Source organism: Leptodactylus fuscus, chromosome 5 (genome assembly GCF_031893055.1).
Source record: "Leptodactylus fuscus isolate aLepFus1 chromosome 5, aLepFus1.hap2, whole genome shotgun sequence".
Lineage (NCBI taxonomy): Eukaryota > Metazoa > Chordata > Amphibia > Anura > Leptodactylidae > Leptodactylus > Leptodactylus fuscus.
In genome coordinates, this window is record NC_134269.1 from 161903652 (window position 1) to 161925240 (window position 21589).

Below are 21589 nucleotides of genomic sequence, written 5' to 3' on the forward strand. Positions count from 1 at the left end.
CCGAACGGAATACCGAACACACTGGCAAGCATTGTCCAGTGAAAGCAAACAGACCCCATAGACTGTAACATACCCGGGCCACAAGAAAATGGCCGCTTACACAGTAAGCTGGTGTAAACGGTCATTTTCTTGTCGCCCAGGCATGCACAGTCAGCTCTGCCCAAAGCCTAAAAGATTGAAACCCAGGACAGAAGAAGACACAGGTAGAGGCCGTTCCAGAAGAAGATGGAGGTGTCGCTGGAGAGTTCTCTCGCAGCATTGGGGATGCCCCCAGTGCTATTTGAGCGTTGAGGACGGCCCCCAGTGCTGCGAGAGAACTCACTTGAATACCGAAGAAAACTCGGATTTCTACCGAACAGCGTCGCAGAGAAGACATCTAAAGGTAGGAGAAGAATAGCCTCTCTTAAGGCTATTCCTACGTGTTATCGAGAAAAAAAAGGGTATCCAATGATAGTATCCCTTTAACATTACTGCCCATCAACGATTAAATTATTGGTTTCTGGTTTCTAGGATGTATAATTTCTTGCCGCTCTGGAGGTACGTACACTGAACATGGGGCGCATCTTCCGTGAGACGACCTGAGGCGATCGGCCACTATTTATTGTATTATTGCAATAGGTAGAGTCTGATGGTTTACTCACCTAGCCACATTCCGGTCCAGGCCTGCCTCCGCTGGTGCACTTACATAACAACGCTCTTCCTAGCATCCTGACGTTTTTGAGCATCAGCTCCAGTGTGCCCTGGATGTAGTAGTAGAGGTTGGCATGGACAGGAGCTTGGATAGGTGAGTAAATTAACGGTCACTACCTATTGTGATGATACAAAAGGTAGCAACCTAACATATCACTACGGGGGGCTTTAGGAAAGTGGTCATATACTATAATAATAAATTAAAAAGTTTAAAATACCCATTTTATCATTTTAATATCAATATCACCGTATATATCAGTATCAATATCAGTATCACCGTAATCGTAATGCCCCACTGGACAAAGCTGTCATGCTATTTTTAATGCAGATTGAACACCATAAAAATAAAATGCAAAAACTAATGAGAGAGTTGTAGTTTTTTGTTTTTTTTTAACACAGAGCTGCCCAAAAATAGTTAATAAGAAAGAAAACATTATGTGTACTTCAAAATGGTGCCAAATGAAAGCACAACTTGTCATTCAAAGAAGTCCTCAAAGTTATGTTGACAGAAAAATAAAATGTATGAATTCTTGAAGGTGAAGATGACAAGTATGAAAAAAGTCGCCGAGCATTAATGTCCAAACTACTGTGTCTTTAAATGGTTAACAGTCAACACAATGAATGGAACTCATGCAAACAGCACATAGTCTTTATTGTTTACATAGTCAAAGCAGCTCATCTGTATCAGCAGTTGTACCAGGTGTATTGTAGTTTGTCACATTAAAGGGCTTGTACAGTTTCAGGGGAAATATTTTATTGTTTGTGTATTCTAATATTCTTTCTGTAGCAATGCTCTGCATTTTTTAGATCTCTTTTTGCTGTCTTCCGGTGGATAAAATTTAGTCCATGGCCACATAATGGACACACAAGTCACAGCTCCTTACAAGACAGAGCTCTCAGTACTGTGACTGTAATGAACTGGGCAGTGACTGGCATAGAGTTCAGATATAACTCTCATCCCCACTCTGCCCATGTTTAAAAAAAAATTGCAAACAAGATGGTAAGTGGCACATGTTCCAAAATTGTGCCACTGTGTGCCAGTAATAAATTCTCCCATTGAGTAAATTCTGCCACTTAACATTAGGCACCAAAACTAACTGTTCTGTTTGCTTGGGGGCAAGAGAAAAAAATTCCAACTACACCACAATCAGTGAATGGTTACTTATTAAAGCATTGAGAGAACTAGAGTTTAAATATCTGCATTTATCAACCTCTCAAACTGAAAAAAATAGGTTTAAATAAAAAGAAAACTACATACATAAAATTTAATAAAGATATGCCATATTACATTTTAAACATATTATTACAACAGTGTACTAGATGTGCATTTTATTAGCATGTGTCTTATAAACTTACAGGACCAGGGAGGAAAATTGAACAATACAGAAATATATCAAAGCACAATAGCTTATGTGTCTGTGAAAGTTGTGGACGTTCCAGATTTGGATCCAGAGTTTATTGGTGCACCTTATATGTCTTCCATTGATGAACATTCTCCATTGGTAAGTAATATCCTAGTCTACATGTCTCGCAAGTTGGAAACATTTTAGCTCAAACAAGATGTGTCAAAGATGTAATACATTTATGCCAATATCTTGTCGTAACCATAGCAGTAAATCTGGGCCAATATAGAGTCAATGAGATGATAATAGTCACAGAAGAAGCTCACCTAGGAATTCTTGTTTTATGTAAAGTCTTCATTTTGGTTTTATACAGGGCCACAGTGTACTGACAGTCTCTGCTATAGATGGTGACAGGGGGATCAGAGATGTAATCCTATATTACATTGAAAGTAAGTATGTAATTTCTGAACAACTCACTTTTATTATGATATATAATTTACTAAAGATGCATTGTCTTGGTTTCTAAATATACTAAACTTCTGTATGTCTGCAGAATCTCCTAAGTCTGATCTGTTTAACATAAGTACAAATGGTGAAATCTGTATAGCAGGAGACATTGACCGGGAAGCTCTGCTGGATGATGGGGAGCAGATAATATTACAGGTGGTGGTAAGTATGGCGTACTTGTTGTACTTCTCAGACACTAGGGCTAGAGCGCTTATCTAGATTATCTATCTATCTATGGAATGCAACAGCACCATCAAACAGAGAGCAACAAAATGCATAGTAGTACTCTGTCTTTACATCCAGAGCTTCATAAAAAAGAAACCAATTCCAATTTACCACCATTATGCAGAAAAGATGGAAATCCTTTAATGGACATTGCTGACATCATGTACATACAGTACACGATGTCAGCAATCTCCAGTAAAGGATTTCCATCTTTTTTGCATAATGCTGGTGTATTGAATTTAGTTTCCTCTTTATATACACAGATTCGGCTTTACAAAAAAAGACATACTCATCTTTCAAATCCTCGGGTGCAACAGTGACAATAGTTTGTGAGTGCCCTGGCATTATTTACCTGGCTGCAGTGGTGATGTGCCACACTTCACATATCAATGTGGAAGCCAATCAGTGGCATTGACACCACTATGCACTTACACCAATGGCTACTAGGTGAACAACATGTAATAAACAGTTTTGTTTTTTAAGAATTGGATATGAATTTTATCCCCCTTACAGGCATAACAAAGGGCTATTTCTCCTTTCTGACCAGTCAAATTGTTTCAAAATAATTCAAGCATTCTTTTGATTCCATCAGGCCCAAGAAGAAAATCTAAATATATATGGACAGAATGCAACAGCCATCACAAGTGTTACCATTCGTGTCATGGACATCAATGACAATATTCCCCAGTTTTATAACTGTGATGTAAATGACTGTAATTTCACCGCTGGCCCTGCAAAATGGTTTTTTGGTGAGATTGAGGAACATTCTTCTGTCCGGGTACCAGTGGCAAATCTGACCATTACTGCTAATGATCCCGACAAGGTATGTAACTAGTTCAGTGATGCATACATTACTTCTCATATCAGATATTTAAGAACTATAGGAATACTTTCTATTTAAAACATCCCAAGATTTTGACATTCATTTGTCTGTTGGCTATATTTGGTATTGCAACTTAAACCTAATTCACTTGAATAGGGCAGAACTATAATTCTAGATATAGTCCATGGACAACACTATTTTTGGAAGAAAATTGTCATATTCTCCTTATCCCCTTTCAAGTTTATCCATCAACAGTTATTGTAGTTTAGTATGTTCAATATTATTCGTCATCCAGTGTTATTTTATTATAAATTCCATTGTGGGTTTATTTATTTGTGTTTATGCCATTTTATCAATTTCACATTGGAGCAAATAGGTCTAAAGATTTGACTAGTGACTAAGTAGGAGACACTTATCAAGACTGGCACTTCCAAAATAGGTCTAGATTTTCAATGTACTGTAGTAAGATGCACCAAACGTATTGAGAGGCACAGTTCTGGTGTAATCCATAGTAAAGCTACCAGGCTTTAATGTGAACTCATTTAATGTGACTGAGCAGCCAACTTACTATGAGCTCCTGACAGGTGATGTAGTTTCACATTGCTATCAGTTACATAGCCTGTGTATTGGTTGAACAGTAAGGTGTGATGGCTGTCAACTCCATGATTAGCACATAAATGGATAATCTCGAGCAAATGTAGAACATGACCTCACCTCATTTGTCAGTGGCCAATACATGTCATATTTATACAGACCTGATTTATGTTTTGTGGCAAGCACCAGAGATTTCAATTCCCCCTAGAGAAGTTTATAATCACACCCTCATTGCTGTAATGGAAATGAACACTCTGAACAATGCCTGATACACAGTAGACAGCGTGAAAAAGAAGAACTACCATATAAAGAACGCGGAGAACTGAACAGAAGTCTGAGGTTTCTATTACACCAGTCAATGCAGGCTTAGAACAAACGCCAATAACTATACCTAATAATCTCTTTAACTGTATCTGAAATCATGTCTGTATGGTCAAGCTTTTACTTTCTACCATTACAGGACCAGAATGGAACCTTTAACTTATACCTAAGGGGAAAAGACGCAGATTGCTTCACAGTAAGCCCACAGCGAATCAAAAATACTGGACTGGTTCAAATTCTGGTCAAGGACTCGGTAGCTATAGACTATGAAATAGTTCACCACATGGAAGTGGAGGTACGGTTATCACTTATCTATCTTAGTGCTTATGTGTTTATGGAACAGAAATTTGAAGTCTCAAAATACAGTCAATACAATAATCTTTGGTATCCTAGTAATCTTTTCTGATCAGGGGGTTGTCTCATCTTAAGGATTCTATCTATACTGGTAGTTCATGTAAATTGAAGACTTTTCCTAACTATATTGCTTTACAAATGCTGCTTTGTTCTCCTGCTATGTGACCTTATTCCTCCCATTGTTTACACAATGTTGCTATAACAACGGACCTATAGGACAAGTGATGTCACTTACTACTCTGCCAACAGGACAATTGTTGAGCTAATTTCAGTTTGATGATAAAGTCCAATCTGTTATCTCTCTATGTAAACACACAGATTCAATTGAGTCTATTCTGTACAAGCATCTGCATATTATCTGATCTGTAAAAGTGTTGTGAGAGGGAGGGAGGGGAGAAATACAGGAAGTGAGATGAAAAGACTACAGCCAGACTGCTGAAACACTGAGATGGGAAAACCCCTTTAAGAAAAAGGTTATAATTTTTGTGAATAATTGCATTGTTAGGATATGGGTTTTCTGCAGGCAGATTTTGAGTCTAGAGCAATTTTTTCCTCTAGCTGAAAAATATGAAAAAAGAAGCCTCAGAACCTTTCTTCAGGTGGGTTTCACTTTGCAAACTCCAGTGCAATGAATGGGAGGGAGAAAAAATCCTCGCATTTTCCTTCTGCTTCCTGTTCTTGTATATGGTCTTTGCAAGGCGGAATTTGCCTGTAGATAATTTCTGATGCTTCTTTTTTCTTGTTTTGCTGAAAAAATCAACTAGCGTAAAGAATCTGCTATTGACTCCCATTGAAATGAAGGAGACAGTTGGGAGGCGTAAAGAAATGGGTACTATAAGTAGGTGCTGACCGTTGATATATGTGTTGCACACCTAATAAACTAACACTGGTGTGGTTGGGGGGGTTTATATTCTTTATTCACTTTATCTGTAATCATAAGGGACATGCATCAATATGGAGAGTAGGACCTCCCTTCTTCTTGCTATCTGAGGTGCACTACAAAAAGTGTCCTTAAATACTATCTAGTGGTTATACATTAGCATCAAGTTCTCAGTCATTCCTAACATCAGTGACTGTATCAACATATACTGAACAATACAATATGAGAATAGAACAACAACATGGCTGCAGCAATTAATCACTGTACCTGTAATCATAAGGGACATGCATCAATATGGAGAGTAGGACCTCCCTTCTTCTTGCTATCTGAGGTGCACTACACTAAGTGTCCCACCAGAAACACACCTCTGAGATGGTCCCACTCTAGTGTCAGATTATAGGACCTGTAAACTGCTAGTCTGACACTAGGTAATATCCAAATTTTTGTGTGGTGGATCTTTCTCTATATATATATCTCACATTCTTCCCCACTAAATTAATGTCGTCCTCGACATTCCGCATTTCCACAATTATGTGGATTGTCTTAAGGTACTTTAGTAATTGAGAACAATCAATTGGTGGTGATATCTCCAATAGAGGTCAATGCCTCATTGTGACATATGTTCCTATAAAAATGTCACAAGTTACTTCTAGGTCCGTTGCTAGCTAAGAGACCTAGAAGAGCCAATGTTAGCACTGGTTCTAAGTAGTATTGGACCACCATGCATAACAATGCTACTACAATATCTGAACCTCATTTTATGAGGTGGAGATTGGTCAGGTCTAATTTTTGCATTAAATATGACCATATGACCAAGTAACCTCACAGTTTCTATCGCTAAACAACTAGAAACATTGCCAAATAAACAAACTAATTGTAAACATAACAGTGCAATTGCTTTGAAGGTAAATAGTCTTTATATCCGCTCACAGTTCTCCAGAAAATATGCTGGTGGTAGGTACCATTCAGGTTGTTTCTCTTGGCCAATGGTTTTCACTACCTGTTTAGCATGAAAACTTCTTGGTACCCTACTTGGTTCTCCCATGGTATCATAAGTAAGTGTAACCGGCCTTCGCCTTTCTCTCGCAACAGAAGATCTTTTCAAAGTCTGTTGTCCTGAAGTTTCTGTTTCTTCATCTGTTTCTGGGTCTGTTGATTCAGATTTCTCCATCCATACTTCTTCCTCTGGAGTTGTTGCAGATTCCTCTGATGACTTTTCTGACTCTGACAGTAGACCTTCAGGTGATGCCAAGATCTCTGATGAATTTTGTGGTTCAAATTCTGCTGCATCAGGATTAAGTTTACTGCCTTGTGCTGTATCGTTATCTGTTGTAGGTGAACTTAATGAACACATTTCATCTTCTTCATCAACACTATCAGTTTCATATCCTACATGCGATGTTGGTTTTGGTCGCATTGCTTTGGAGGATCTCTCTTGGCTTAACAATTCAGCAGTCTGCTGTACATCTGAAAGATAGTCACAAGATAATAACAGATTACGGTGCAAAATCCTTGATCTGTTGCCACCTGACTCTGGTTTTACCTCATACACTGGACTGTTTTCGTGTTTTCTTCTCACGACAACATAAATCTTATCTTCCCAATAGGAGCGAAGTTTTCCTGGTCCTCCTTTCTCATGTAAGTTCTTCACTAGAACTCGACTTCCTGGAGTAAGTTCAGCACCATGACTTTTTTGATCATAGTATTCCTTGCTTTTACATGCTGACTTCTTTGCGGTTTCTGAAGCTATTTTATAAGCTTCTGCCATTCTCTTTTTCCAGACTGTAGCATAATCTGCGTAAGTTTTGTGTTTCTCTGATACTGGAGTGTCAAACATTATGTCAATTGGAAGTCTTGGTGAACGACCATACAATAGGTAGAAAGGTGAATACTCTGTTGCTTCACTTTTAGTACAATTGTAAGCGTAGACAACTTTTGACAAAGAATTCTTCCAGTCTTGCTTTTCTTCCTCTGTAAGAGTTCTCAACATTGACAACAATGTACGATTAAAACGTTCAACCTGTCCATTACCCTCTGGGTGATATGGAGTTGTATGAGAATTCTGAATTCTGCAGTATTTCCCAAGTCTTGCAAATAACTGATTTTCAAATTCTCTTCCCAGATCATGGTGTAATTTTGTTGGAAAGCCAAACTTTAGAGCAAAATCATTAAATATCTTGTCTGCTGCAGTCTTACCAGACTTGTTTGTGGTAGCATATGCCTGTGCAAACCTTGTAAAATGATCCATTACAACAAGGATGTACTCATATCCTCCTTTGCATTTTTCCAGATGCAGAAAATCAATCGATACCATTTCAAAAGGATAGGTGGAGACAATGTTGTTCAATGGTGCTCTGGTTGGTTTATTGGGACGTTTGTCTTTTAGACACTTGCATTCTCTGGTGACATAATGCTCAATATCCTTCTGCATGTATGGCCAGAAGAAGCGTTCTCTGACAATTTTGACAGTTCTTTCTACTCCTAAGTGTCCCATTTGCTCATGGAGTTCTTTGAATACTGTCCTATGGTAGACTTTTGGCAGGACTAATTGTAAGTTATGGCTAGTCTTCCTATAAAGAATACCATCTGAATTGAGGTATAACTTAGACCATTCTCTGAATAAGGCAGTTACAGCTGGTGGTTCTGTTTGTCTCTCCTTCTTAGCCGGAAATCTATTTTGATGTTTGTAGTGTAGCAGTCTCCCAATGATCTTGTCTTCTTCTTGTGCTTTTCTGATAGTTTCTTTTGGGAGCTGGTTAACGCTTGCTCTGAGGCTTTGTTCAGCTTCTCCAGCTGTACTTTCTACAGTTACAGGGCACCACCATGGCATATGTTCCTCCTCTTGTATCTGCACTGCTTGGACAGTGCTACCAATAGCTTCCATGCTGATTTCTTGGGAACATTCCTTCATATACTGGTCAGGATCTAGTGGCATTCTTGACAATCCATCAGCGTCTGCATTTGCTTTCCCTGGGCGGTATTTAATGCTACAATTGAAGTCTGCCAGTTCTGACACCCATCTATGGCCAGTCGCATTTAATTTCGCTGTAGTGAGAACATAGGTAAGTGGATTGTTGTCTGTATATACAACAAATGATGGACTATAGTACAAGTAGTCTCTAAAACGGTCACATATTGCCCATTTCATTGCCAAAAACTCAAGTTTCCCCGAGTGCAAATGGTAGTTTTTCTCTGCTGCAGTAAGAGTTCTTGAGCCATAACCAATAACTCTCAACTTGCCATTTTGCCTTTGATATAGGACAGCACCAAGTCCTTCCTGAGACGCATCACAGTGCAGTATGAATGGGATGTTGAAGTCTGGATATCCCATCACTGGTGGCTTAACTAACAAATCAATCAGTCTCTCCAGGATTTCTTGATGATGGGCAGTCCAATTGATGGGCTGATGTGCAGGAAGTTGACTTTTTTCCTTCTGTTTGGATCTATCTCTCTTTGCTTTCTTTTGTGTGGGTGATGGTGAACATGGCCCTGCTGACAGTAGATCATACAGTGGAGCGGCAATCCGGGAGAAATTTTGAATATATGTCCAGTAGTAGGACAGAAAACCTAGTATTTTTCTAAGCTCTCCCACTGTAGATGGAGGTGTGTTTTTCAAAGCCATTACTGGAGCAATTTCTGCTGGATCCATAGTATAGCCATCAGCAGAGACACTCTTACCTAGGAACCGGACTTGTCTTTTGAACAGCTCACATTTCTTCGGTGTTAGCTTGATTCCATGCTGTTGGTAGCGCTGAAGCACAGTCCGTACATGTTCCACATGTTCAGTGAAAGACTTACTGTGAACCAGGTTGTCATCAAGATATGGTTGACAGATACTGTCTCTCAGTCCTTCCAAGCATTCTTCCATGCTTCTCTGAAATTCCGCTGGAGCTGAGCTGAGCCCAAAAGGAATACGGATCCATTCATATAATCCCCAAGGTGTTATAAAGGCTGTCAAAGGCCTACTGGATTCTTCCATAAATCCTTGGTGATAGGCTTTCCCTTGATCAAGCACAGAAAACCATGAACTTCCTGACAAACTATTCAGCATATCTTGGATTCTCGGTATAGGATGACGGTCAGGAACTGACTTCTGGTTTAGTTCGCTATAATCACAGCAGAGTCTCAAGCTACCATCTCGTTTTCTTACACATACTATAGGAGAAGAGTAGGATGATTTTGACTTTCTAATCCATCCTCTATTTATCAGGTCTTGTAGTTACTCCTTCACTTCGTTATGAAGCGGTTTCGGCACAGAAGTATATGTCTTTTTAACGGGGGTGGTGTCTTTTAGATTAATCTTTAATTGGAGTGATGGAATATATCCAACATCAGACTCATCTCTGGAGAAGGCATGACATTCTTCTCTTAACATCTGCCTTACTATGCACTGTTCATCTGCATCAAGATGATCCATAGGAACCGGAGGATCCCATTCCTCTTTAACTGAAGACACTTCACCCTCTGCTTTGTCAACATTTTCCACTGTTTGTATGTTTGCAGTCAAAGAAGAAACTTGAACAGGTTTTATGCAAGCTGGGTATACCGCTTTGACTGTTTCCAAGTGACCCAACACGGTTTTTGGATCCAGTACAATATCATGTTTAGTGGGGTTCATTACTGGAATGGTTACCCGAGCATAGTTGTCATAAGGTACAATCACAACTGTCTCATCTGTATATATTCCCTCTGGTAACTGTGCAGTGTTACTTGGCACAAAGAGCTTTTCCTGGTTCTTCTTATGAGGTCCCACATGGACACCACACTTGACACCCATTATAGTACCTGCAGGAATAATGGTACGACGTACTCCAGTTCTTACCTCCTTCACAAACGTTTCTGCTTGGCTCACTTGGACGGCTTTTACCACCATCTCTGCTCTTCTTGTCGGCAGTGAAAATGATGCAGCCAGTGTACTCACCAAAGATGATGAAGGGATTTTTCTCAGGATGACTTCCTCAATCACATTATATCCAATGATTGGCTCTTCAGCTACACTATTGTCACTGGATACTAGAAAAGGCACCAGAAGTTCTATGTTGTCATTACCAGAGGACAGCTGAAAGGTTACTTCTATCCAACCAATGAAAGGAATTTCGGTCTTGTTTACCGCTCTCCCGCATAATGGTTCAGAGCCTAGTAATTCTTCCACTGCCCTTACTTCTGTTTGAGGAAGGTACTGCTGCCGCCAACTTTCATTGATGATACTTGCTTGAGCTCCAGTGTCCCATAATGCCTGAAGAGGAACCCCATTTAGTTTACATAGGACCATACACCTTTTTCCTATTAAATTGATGAGTTTTCTTTGGCCTCTCGACACACTTTCACTCATCTGTAAGTTAGTTGTCGTGCACTTCCTAGAGGTGACTTGCTGTATATTGTTCTGTTGAAGCTCCAGTTGTTGGATACGATCACATACATTTTGGAAATAAGTATGTAGCAGATTTTCTTTGGCTTCCATACCTGAAGATGGTACATTCTTTGGTTGGGACTGGGGCTTGGCACAGGTTACTGATTGTCCCTCATCAGCAACCTCCTGTCTTTTAACTGTGCAGACCTGGGTGCACAACATCCCCTAGCATAATGTCCTTCTTTGCCACATTTGTAGCAGTGGCGACATGTATGACCTTGATTTGATGTCTTGAAGGCCTCACAAATTGGATTCTGCTTATTTCTGGAAGTTACTTTGAATGAAACCAATCTTGGTTCTTGAGAAGTCTTAAGTAACTTTTTCAATTCTGACATCTCATTCCTCAGTTCTTTCACAGCCTCCTCCCAGTTTGTCACTTCTGTATCTCCTGGAGGTGGAACTTTCTTTGATTTTAGCGTAGGTGGGGCGGTTTGAGTTGTAGATGACTACTTTTGTGAGTAATCCTTGTTGTGTGGTACCAGCCTGCATTTCACCAAGTTTGCTGATTTTGCTGGAAGAGTACTTCTTTAATTTCTGTTCCCTCTCTTGTTCCCAACTGGCAGCTTCATTCATTTTCTTTATTAATACGTCATCAGTGACAGTGGGATCATCCAAATAAGGTTTCAATTGGAATTTAATGTGTTCACTGAGCAGTCCTGTTCCTACTGATCTCAGGAATTTCCTTTGAATCAAATCCGTTTCAAATTTTTCCTCTGCTCCCACTTCTCTAGAGGCAAAGAGAAGTCTGTCCTTTAGTTCTATAGCCCTGAAGAGGAAATTTTGAGGAGATTCTTTGCTGTCTTGCGAGATATTTACCAGCCGGTGGTATAAGTCCGAGTTGCTCTCCTCCTTGTAGTGTCCTTTTAGGATAGTCTTCAGCTGTGGCAGTGTTAGATCACTTTTCATCTCTAACATATTTCTTATACTCAGGCCAGGGCTTATTGCTTTAACTACTGCCTCAATCACTTCTAATTCACTGTAGCCCTTTTGCAGTCCCATGTCTATCTGGTGCATGAGATTTGTGTAAGACAGTTTGTCTTTTTGACCTCTTTCACCAATTTGACCACTAATTTTAAAGTCTTTCCGTATTGTCATTTCTGGCCACATGTTCTGTGGAGAAGTCCTGCAGTAAGTCTCTCTCTCTGACACCTCTTGCTTTGCTTGACTTGATGTCTCAGAAACAAGGGCTTTTTCTAACAGTTTGCTAGATTCCTGGAATGCTTTCTGCAAAGCAAGGTACTGTGCCTTTAAATCTTCCAATTGAGTCTGGGTCTTAGTCTCTTTTGCCTGTGCCCCGACCTCTGCCTCTGAATGCAGATCTGTAATGAACTGTTTGCACTTTTGGAGGAACAGACAGGTAATATCTTCATCCTCTGTTTCTCCCACTTCATCAAGCAGTTTATTGATAGCATTCAGCAGGTGCCTGCGGGTTCTGGCTTTGGAGATTTGCTCCCCTGGCACTTTAAGGGTGCATGCACACTGAGTAACGCCGGGCGTGTATGAGAGCCGTACACGCCGGCATTACAGCAGACTGCCGAACACTTCCCATTCACTTCAATGGGAGCGCTCGTAACAGCGGCGTTTACGAGCGCTCCCATTGAAGTGAATGGGAAGTGCTCGGCAGCCCTGCTGTAACGCCGGCGTGTACGGCTCTCATACACGCCCGGCGTTACGTAGTGTGCATGCACCCTAAGATATTTGCTAACAGCACCCAGTTCATCAAATTCTGCTCTGTATCTTCTATGAATTGTCACTCAATCCCATCCTCGTCGCCATTTTTGTTGCACACCTAATGAACTAACACTGGTGTGGTTGCGGGGGTTTATATTCTTTATTCACTTTATCTGTAATCATAAGGGACATGCATCAATATGGAGAGTAGGACCTCCCTTCTTCTTGCTATCTGAGGTGCACTACAAAAAGTGTCCTTACATACTATCTAGTGGTTATACATTAGCATCAAGTTCTCAGTCATTCCTAACATCAGTGACTGTATCAACATATACTGAATAGAGATGAGCAAACAGTGTTCTATCGAACACATGTTCGATCGGATATCAGGGTGTTCGCCATGTTCGAATCGAACACCGCGTGGTAAAGTGCGCCAAAATTCGATTCCCCTCCCACCTTCCCTGGCGCCTTTTTTGCACCAATAACAGCGCAGGGGAGGTGGGACAGGAACTACGACACCGGGGGCATTGAAAAAAATTGGAAAAAGTCATTGGCTGCCGAAATCAGGTGACCTCCATTTTAGACGAATAGTGGATTTCAAATCCGGGTCATATGAGAATGTGAACTTTGTGACTATGAGACAGGGATAGCTGTACAGGCAGGGATAGCTAGGGATAACCTTTATTTAGGGGGGAATGTTATTAAAAATAACTTTTTGGGGCTCTATCGGGTGTGTAATTGTGATTTTTGTGAGATAAACTTTTTCCCATAGGGATGCATTGGCCAGCGCTGATTGGCCGAATTCCGTACTCTGGCCAATCAGTGCTGGCCAATGCATTCTATTAGCTTGATGAAGCAGAGTGTGCACAAGGGTTCAAGCGCACCCTCGGCTCTGATGTAGCAGAGCCGAGGCTGCACAAGGGTTCAAGCGCACCCTCGGCTCTGATGTAGGAGAGCCGAGGGTGCACTTGAACCCTTGTGCACCCTCAGCTCTGCTACATCAGAGCCGAGGGTGCGCTTGAACCCTTGTGCACACTCTGCTTCATCAAGCTAATAGAATGCATTGGCCAGCGCTGATTGGCCAATGTATTCTATTAGCCTGATGAAGTAGAGCTGAATGTGTGTGCTAAGCACACACATTCAGCTCTACTTCATCGGGCTAATAGAATGCATTGGCCAGCGCTGATTGGCCAGAGTACGGAACTCGACCAATCAGCGCTGGCTCTGCTGGAGGAGGCGGAGTCTAAGATCGCTCCACACCAGTCTCCATTCAGGTCCGACCTTAGACTCCGCCTCCTCCGGCAGAGCCAGCGCTGATTGGCCGAAGGCTGGCCAATGCATTCCTATGCGAATGCAGAGACTTAGCAGTGCTGAGTCAGTTTTGCTCAACTACACATCTGATGCACACTCGGCACTGCTACATCAGATGTAGCAATCTGATGTAGCAGAGCCGAGGGTGCACTAGAACCCCTGTGCAAACTCAGTTCACGCTAATAGAATGCATTGGCCAGCGCTGATTGGCCAATGCATTCTATTAGCCCGATGAAGTAGAGCTGAATGTGTGTGCTAAGCACACACATTCAGCACTGCTTCATCACGCCAATACAATGCATTAGCCAGTGCTGATTGGCCAGAGTACGGAATTCGGCCAATCAGCGCTGGCTCTGCTGGAGGAGGCGGAGTCTAAGGTCGGACCTGAATGGAGACTGGTGTGGAGCGATCTTAGACTCCGCCTCCTCCAGCAGAGCCAGCGCTGATTGGCCGAATTCCGTACTCTGGCCAATCAGCACTGGCTAATGCATTGTATTGGCGTGATGAAGCAGTGCTGAATGTGTGTGCTTAGCACACACATTCAGCTCTACTTCATCGGGCTAATAGAATGCATTGGTCAATCAGCGCTGGCCAATGCATTCTATTAGCGTGAACTGAGTTTGCACAGGGGTTCTAGTGCACCCTCGGCTCTGCTACATCAGATTGCTACATCTGATGTAGCAGTGCCGAGTGTGCATCAGATGTGTAGTTGAGCAAAACTGACTCAGCACTGCTAAGTCTCTGCATTCGCATAGGAATGCATTGGCCAGCCTTCGGCCAATCAGCGCTGGCTCTGCCGGAGGAGGCGGAGTCTAAGGTCGGACCTGAATGGAGACTGGTGTGGAGCGATCTTAGACTCCGCCTCCTCCAGCAGAGCCAGCGCTGATTGGTCGAGTTCCGTACTCTGGCCAATCAGCACTGGCCAATGCATTTCTATGGGGAAAAGTTAGCTTGCGAAAATCGCAAACTGACAGGGATTTCCATGAAATAAAGTGACTTTTATGCCCCCAGACATGCTTCCCCTGCTGTCCCAGTGTCATTCCAGGGTGTTGGTATCATTTCCTGGGGTGTCATAGTGGACTTGGTGACCCTCCAGACACGAATTTGGGTTTCCCCCTTAACGAGTTTATGTTCCCCATAGACTATAATGGGGTTCGAAACCCATTCGAACACTCGAACAGTGAGCGGCTGTTCGAATCGAATTTCGAACCTCGAACATTTTAGTGTTCGCTCATCTCTAATACTGAACAATACAATATGAGAATAGAACAACAACATGGCTGCAGCAATTAATCACTGTACCTGTAATCATAAGGGACATGCATCAATATGGAGAGTAGGACCTCCCTTCTTCTTGCTATCTGAGGTGCACTACACTAAGTGTCCCACCAGAAACACACCTCTGAGATACATGGTCCCACTCTAGTGTCAGATTACAGGACCTGTAAACTGCTAGTCTGACACTAGGTAATATCCAAATTTTTGTGTGGTGGATCTTTATATATATCTCACATATGTCAGGGACACTGATAAAACTTTGGCATTTACAACTCTGTCATATGCTTTCTTCCTCCTTTATAGGTGGTGGCCAATGACACAGGTCTGGGTAATGACTGTTGTTCCTCTGCCTTTGTGACTATTAGTCTAATAGACATAAATGATCATGCTCCAGAGTTTGATGATGCAACCTATAGACTTGCGATTGAGGAGCACAGTCCTGATGGATCCATTCTTGGGACAATTACAGTAAGTAAACTAGAGAAATATTAAAATGAGGGTTTTTGTTCTTATTGTTTTATCGTCGAAGGGAGATGCTTTATTTGACACCAAACATGGTTTTACCATTTATTCAGACAAAACATTAGAGAAGTTTTGTTATGAATGAAATATGTTAGAGGAAATGGTGGTCCAAGAACTTTCTAGTAAAAAAAAACAGTCTGTCTATTCGGCAAAGGGATAGTTGAAGGGACTCTACTTTTCAGAAACAGAAAGCGAAGTCCGGGGCAACATAGTAAAGGTCATTGCACATTAGGATTAGTTTAGGGTAGAAAAACCACAGGCCGGAAACGGTACAATTTGCCCACGGTGGAAATGTTGTGGGAGAAATTGCAGCCTTATACAGTAAATAGCAAAGTGGATGGGGTTCAAGCGAATCCCATGCCCACTTTGCGGTAAAATCCGCAGCTCGAACACGCTGCAATTTCCAAAAGCGGCACGTTTTTGGAAATCGCAGCATGTCAATTATTTCTATGGAAACGCCAGCGGCGTTAATTGTAATATAAAAATAATAATAATTGTAACAGAAAAAAAAATGCTTTTGGGGGGCGGATTTCTCCTCAAAATCCTCCTGCAAAAAGCTTAGAGTGACCGTCAACCAGAGAGGAGGAGGTGCAGCAGCTAAAAGTATAAAGCAGAGAACACTTTAAGCCGGGTTTTTTTTTAACCAGATTTTGACGTGGAGGCCGCAGAGCCGTGATTGGATGCCGGGGCAGTGCATACATTGCACCAGCATCCAGTTGCGGCATTCTGCTCTTGATTAGAACCAAATGAATGGGCCTAGTTGGGAGGGAGGTGTCGCACCGCAGTGTCTGTGGTGAGAATCCGCCTCAAGAAAGGGCATGTTGCTACTTTTTTCCGTGAGCAGGAACAAACCGCTCGCGTAAAGAGGAACTCATTAAATTCAATGGAAGGTGGTTTTTTGAGCCAGATTTTGACGTGAATTCCACGTCAAAAATCCTGACCAAAAAACCCTGTGTGGACCCAGCTTTAGAGTGAGGGATTAGCTCACTCGGCTGCACTTACAGGGGGTAGGCCCGCCAAACTAAAAATAATTTTTTCAAGCAATGTTACTCTTAACATCCACCAATGCAATTTAACCACCTCTCAGTGACTCCTATTTAGTGCTGTCAGAAGTTCTGTATGGGCAAAACTGTTTAAAGTGAAAGAATTCATATTTCTAATAGAAAACTGACTTACCTTGATAAGAGTCTGATATTTTTATTTTTTTTTAGGCAACTGACCCTGACTCTGGAGATTATGGAAAGATTACTTACTCATTATTGCCAGATTCCATGTAAGTGTATAAAGGGGTAGAAGAATTTATACAGGAACGTATTTAAAACGGTACCGTCTATAGGGAAATTGGCACAAGGTATCTCCTGGGTTAGACAGATTGAGGATATTCCCTCCAGTGTACAGCTTTCTTATCCGAACTAGCCTCAACCAATTTTAATTTGTTTCTCATATGGACATTTTTTTTTTTTTTACTGTAGATTGTGAGCCCCCTATAGGGATCACAATGTACATTTTTGAAATTTTTTCTCCTATCAGTATGTCTTTGTATAATGGGAGGAAATCCACGCAAACACGGGGAGAGTATACAAACTCCTTGCAGTGGACAAAATTTTTTACAATGACCAGAACAAGGAAATTCTTATGCCATCTGGCCACTATCTGTATGGTTGTAATGGAGTGGTTAGAAGTACCAATAGGTTCTCATTGTCTGTATCCAGTAGATGGCATTTCCTCCATGGTGTTTCCTGTGTGGTTTGTCAGCTCTGCTGACCAGCCCTTCACAGTTAACACACCCTCATTATTGGCATTTCATGTTACAGTGTAATACAAGTGACAATTAGAGATGAGCGAACACTAAAATGTTCGAGGTTCGAAATTCGATTCGAACAGCCGCTCACTGTTCGAGTGTTCGAATGGGTTTCGAACCCCATTATAGTCTATGGGGAACATAAACTCGTTAAGGGGGAAACCCAAATTCGTGTCTGGAGGGTCACCAAGTCCACTATGACACCCCAGGAAATGATACCAACACCCTGGAATGACACTGGGACAGCAGGGGAAGCATGTCTGGGGGCATAAAAGTCACTTTATTTCATGGAAATCCCTGTCAGTTTGCGATTTTCGCAAGCTAACTTTTCCCCATAGAAATGCATTGGCCAGTGCTGATTGGCCAGAGTACGGAACTCGACCAATCAGCGCTGGCTCTGCTGGAGGAGGCGGAGTCTAAGATAGCTCCACACCAGTCTCCATTCAGGTCCGACCTTAGACTCCGCCTCCTCCGGCAGAGCCAGCGCTGATTGGCCGAAGGCTGGCCAATGCATTCCTATGCGAATGCAGACTTAGCAGTGCTGAGTCAGTTTTGCTCAACTACACATCTGATGCACACTCGGCACTGCTACATCAGATGTAGCAATCTGATGTAGCAGAGCCGAGGGTGCACTAGAACCCCTGTGCAAACTCAGTTCACGCTAATAGAATGCATTGGCCAGCGCTGATTGGCCAATGCATTCTATTAGCCCGATGAAGTAGAGCTGAATGTGTGTGCTAAGCACACACATTCAGCACTGCTTCATCAAGCCAATACAATGCATTAGCCAGTGCTGATTGGCCAGAGTACGGAATTCGGCCAATCAGCGCTGGCCAATGCATTCTATTAGCCCGATGAAGTAGAGCTGAATGTGTGTGCTAAGCACACACATTCAGCACTGCTTCATCAAGCCAATACAATGCATTAGCCAGTGCTGATTGGCCAGAGTACGGAATTCGGCCAATCAGCGCTGGCTCTGCTGGAGGAGGCGGAGTCTAAGATCGCTCCACACCAGTCTCCATTCAGGTCCGACCTTAGACTCCGCCTCCTCCAGCAGAGCCAGCGCTGATTGGCCGAATTCCGTACTCTGGCCAATCAGCACTGGCTAATGCATTGTATTGGCGTGATGAAGCAGTGCTGAATGTGTGTGCTTAGCACACACATTCAGCTCTACTTCATCGGGCTAATAGAATGCATTGGCCAATCAGCGCTGGCCAATGCATTCTATTAGCGTGAACTGAGTTTGCACAGGGGTTCTAGTGCACCCTCGGCTCTGCTACATCAGATTGCTACATCTGATGTAGCAGTGCCGAGTGTGCATCAGATGTGTAGTTGAGCAAAACTGACTCAGCACTGCTAAGTCTCTGCATTCGCATAGGAATGCATTGGCCAGCCTTCGGCCAATCAGCGCTGGCTCTGCCGGAGGAGGCGGAGTCTAAGGTCGGACCTGAATGGAGACTGGTGTGGAGCGATCTTAGACTCCGCCTCCTCCAGCAGAGCCAGCGCTGATTGGTCGAGTTCCGTACTCTGGCCAATCAGCGCTGGCCAATGCATTCTATTAGCCCGATGAAGTAGAGCTGAATGTGTGTGCTTAGCACACACATTCAGCTCTACTTCATCAGGCTAATAGAATACATTGGCCAATCAGCGCTGGCCAATGCATTCTATTAGCTTGATGAAGCAGAGTGTGCACAAGGGTTCAAGCGCACCCTCGGCTCTGATGTAGCAGAGCTGAGGGTGCACAAGGGTTCAAGTGCACCCTCGGCTCTCCTACATCAGAGCCGAGGGTGCGCTTGAACCCTTGTGCAGCCTCGGCTCTGCTACATCAGAGCCGAGGGTGCGCTTGAACCCTTGTGCACACTCTGCTTCATCAAGCTAATAGAATGCATTGGCCAGCACTGATTGGCCAGAGTACGGAATTCGGCCAATCAGCGCTGGCCAATGCATCCCTATGGGAAAAAGTTTATCTCACAAAAATCACAATTACACACCCGATAGAGCCCCAAAAAGTTATTTTTAATAACATTCCCCCCTAAATAAAGGTTATCCCTAGCTATCCCTGCCTGTACAGCTATCCCTGTCTCATAGTCACAAAGTTCACATTCTCATATGACCCGGATTTGAAATCCACTATTCGTCTAAAATGGAGGTCACCTGATTTCGGCAGCCAATGACTTTTTCCAATTTTTTTCAATGCCCCCAGTGTCGTAGTTCCTGTCCCACCTCCCCTGCGCTGTTATTGGTGCAAAAAAGGCGCCAGGGAAGGTGGGAGGGGAATCGAATTTTGGCGCACTTTACCACGTGGTGTTCGATTCGATTCGAACATGGCGAACACCCTGATATCCGATCGAACATGTGTTCGATAGAACACTGTTCGCTCATCTCTAGTGACAATAACTAAATATGCCTCTTCTAAATGCTACCTTAACCAACCCTGTCTGACATGAAAACATGGGGTGGTGCCTAATGGTAACAGCCACAGGAGCTGGCATAGACACAGGGATAGACACCAAAAGAAGAGAATGACATATCCTAATGATCACTCTATTTGCCATGAAGATGCTTCAGGGCCCCTTCACACGGAGTAAACACGCGTGTATTTTGGCAAAATACACGTGTAAAAATAAGACTCCCATTGACTTCAATGACATTTTACACGTGTATTTTGACGTGTTTTTTTTACACATGTAAAAAAAAATGCCATTGAAGTCAATGGAAGTCTTATTTTAACACGTGTATTTTTACACGTGTATTTTGCCAAAATACATGCGCGTTTACTCCGTGTGAAGGGGCCCTTATAATAGTTGCCCAACTACAACTTAATGTGAAATCACTCTAAATACCCAGTGACATAATGCATTATCTTAGGTTCCATGTGTTAGGTAGAACAGAGCTCATGTAATACTTCTGTCTGGTTTATATAGAAAGGTGTTGCCACTTGATAACACTTCAAATTTTTATCTGTTAAACTACATTGCGAAGCCTTTTGTTATCCTTTCTATTGAAAATGTGGAGATCTTATACATTCAGTGATATCTGCAGACAGCCACTTAAAAAACAAGGATGACTGAGCCTATTGATATATACTGTAGTTTGGGGGGGGGGGGGGGGGAGATTCAGTATAGTGTGTTTTATCAGATTAAATTCCTGTTCATTCCATGGGTAGTAGCCTAGTGGGGGACTCTAACAGAGTAGAATCTGCCCACTGTACGCCTATGGCCACAATAGGAGTACAGTGGTCATAGGAGTACAGTGGCCATAGGAGTACAGTGGTCAGATTGTACTATGAATCTGCCCAACTCCTTCTGCTGTATAGTGGCACCTATAGATTAGACATCATACTTTATGTAACAGGTAACCATACTGGATCTAAAATTTGGAGAACTTTTGAATACTTATTCACTAATCTAAAGTATAGCTTCTGTTATGAGAAGGGACAAGCTGAAAAGGAAACCGCAAAGACAACAAATTGAAAAGCAACAAAAGGCTTCCTAAAATTTTTCAGCAAACAGTCACTGCTTATTTTAGCAAATATTCAATTTCTTACTTTCACTGTATACCGAGATATGATTGCTTAATATTAAGCTTATAGCCTTTGCCTGCAATAATATCACGTTCTTGTGACATTTCCCAATAAAAGGGGTGTAGAATAACCGGTGACTTCCCTATATAGTATATAGGGAATGATAATGGGATAATCGAAAAAATAGAAATCAGACATCATGTGTTGTGGCTTCCACTCTTGATCCTCCGCTGGGTCCAACAAAGAGTGGATATCATCTCTGCATCTGGAATCTATTGACTTATAATGGGGTTTAGGTCTTGATATCTTACTCTGAATAAAGACGTAACATTGACA

General features: G+C 42.2%; 1 protein-coding gene across 1 annotated transcript in view; it reads left to right on the forward strand.

Annotated features, from left to right (window-relative positions):
• CDHR2 (cadherin related family member 2) overlaps positions 1-21589 on the forward strand; it is a 94648-nt gene that overhangs the window by 45961 nt on the left and 27098 nt on the right. Inside the window, exons 9-15 of the mRNA XM_075274705.1 lie at positions 2049-2192; positions 2407-2482; positions 2587-2702; positions 3358-3588; positions 4643-4798; positions 15711-15875; positions 17141-17202. Coding sequence (XP_075130806.1) covers positions 2049-2192; positions 2407-2482; positions 2587-2702; positions 3358-3588; positions 4643-4798; positions 15711-15875; positions 17141-17202 — 950 coding nt within the window. The remainder of the gene's footprint in view (positions 1-2048; positions 2193-2406; positions 2483-2586; positions 2703-3357; positions 3589-4642; positions 4799-15710; positions 15876-17140; positions 17203-21589) is intronic.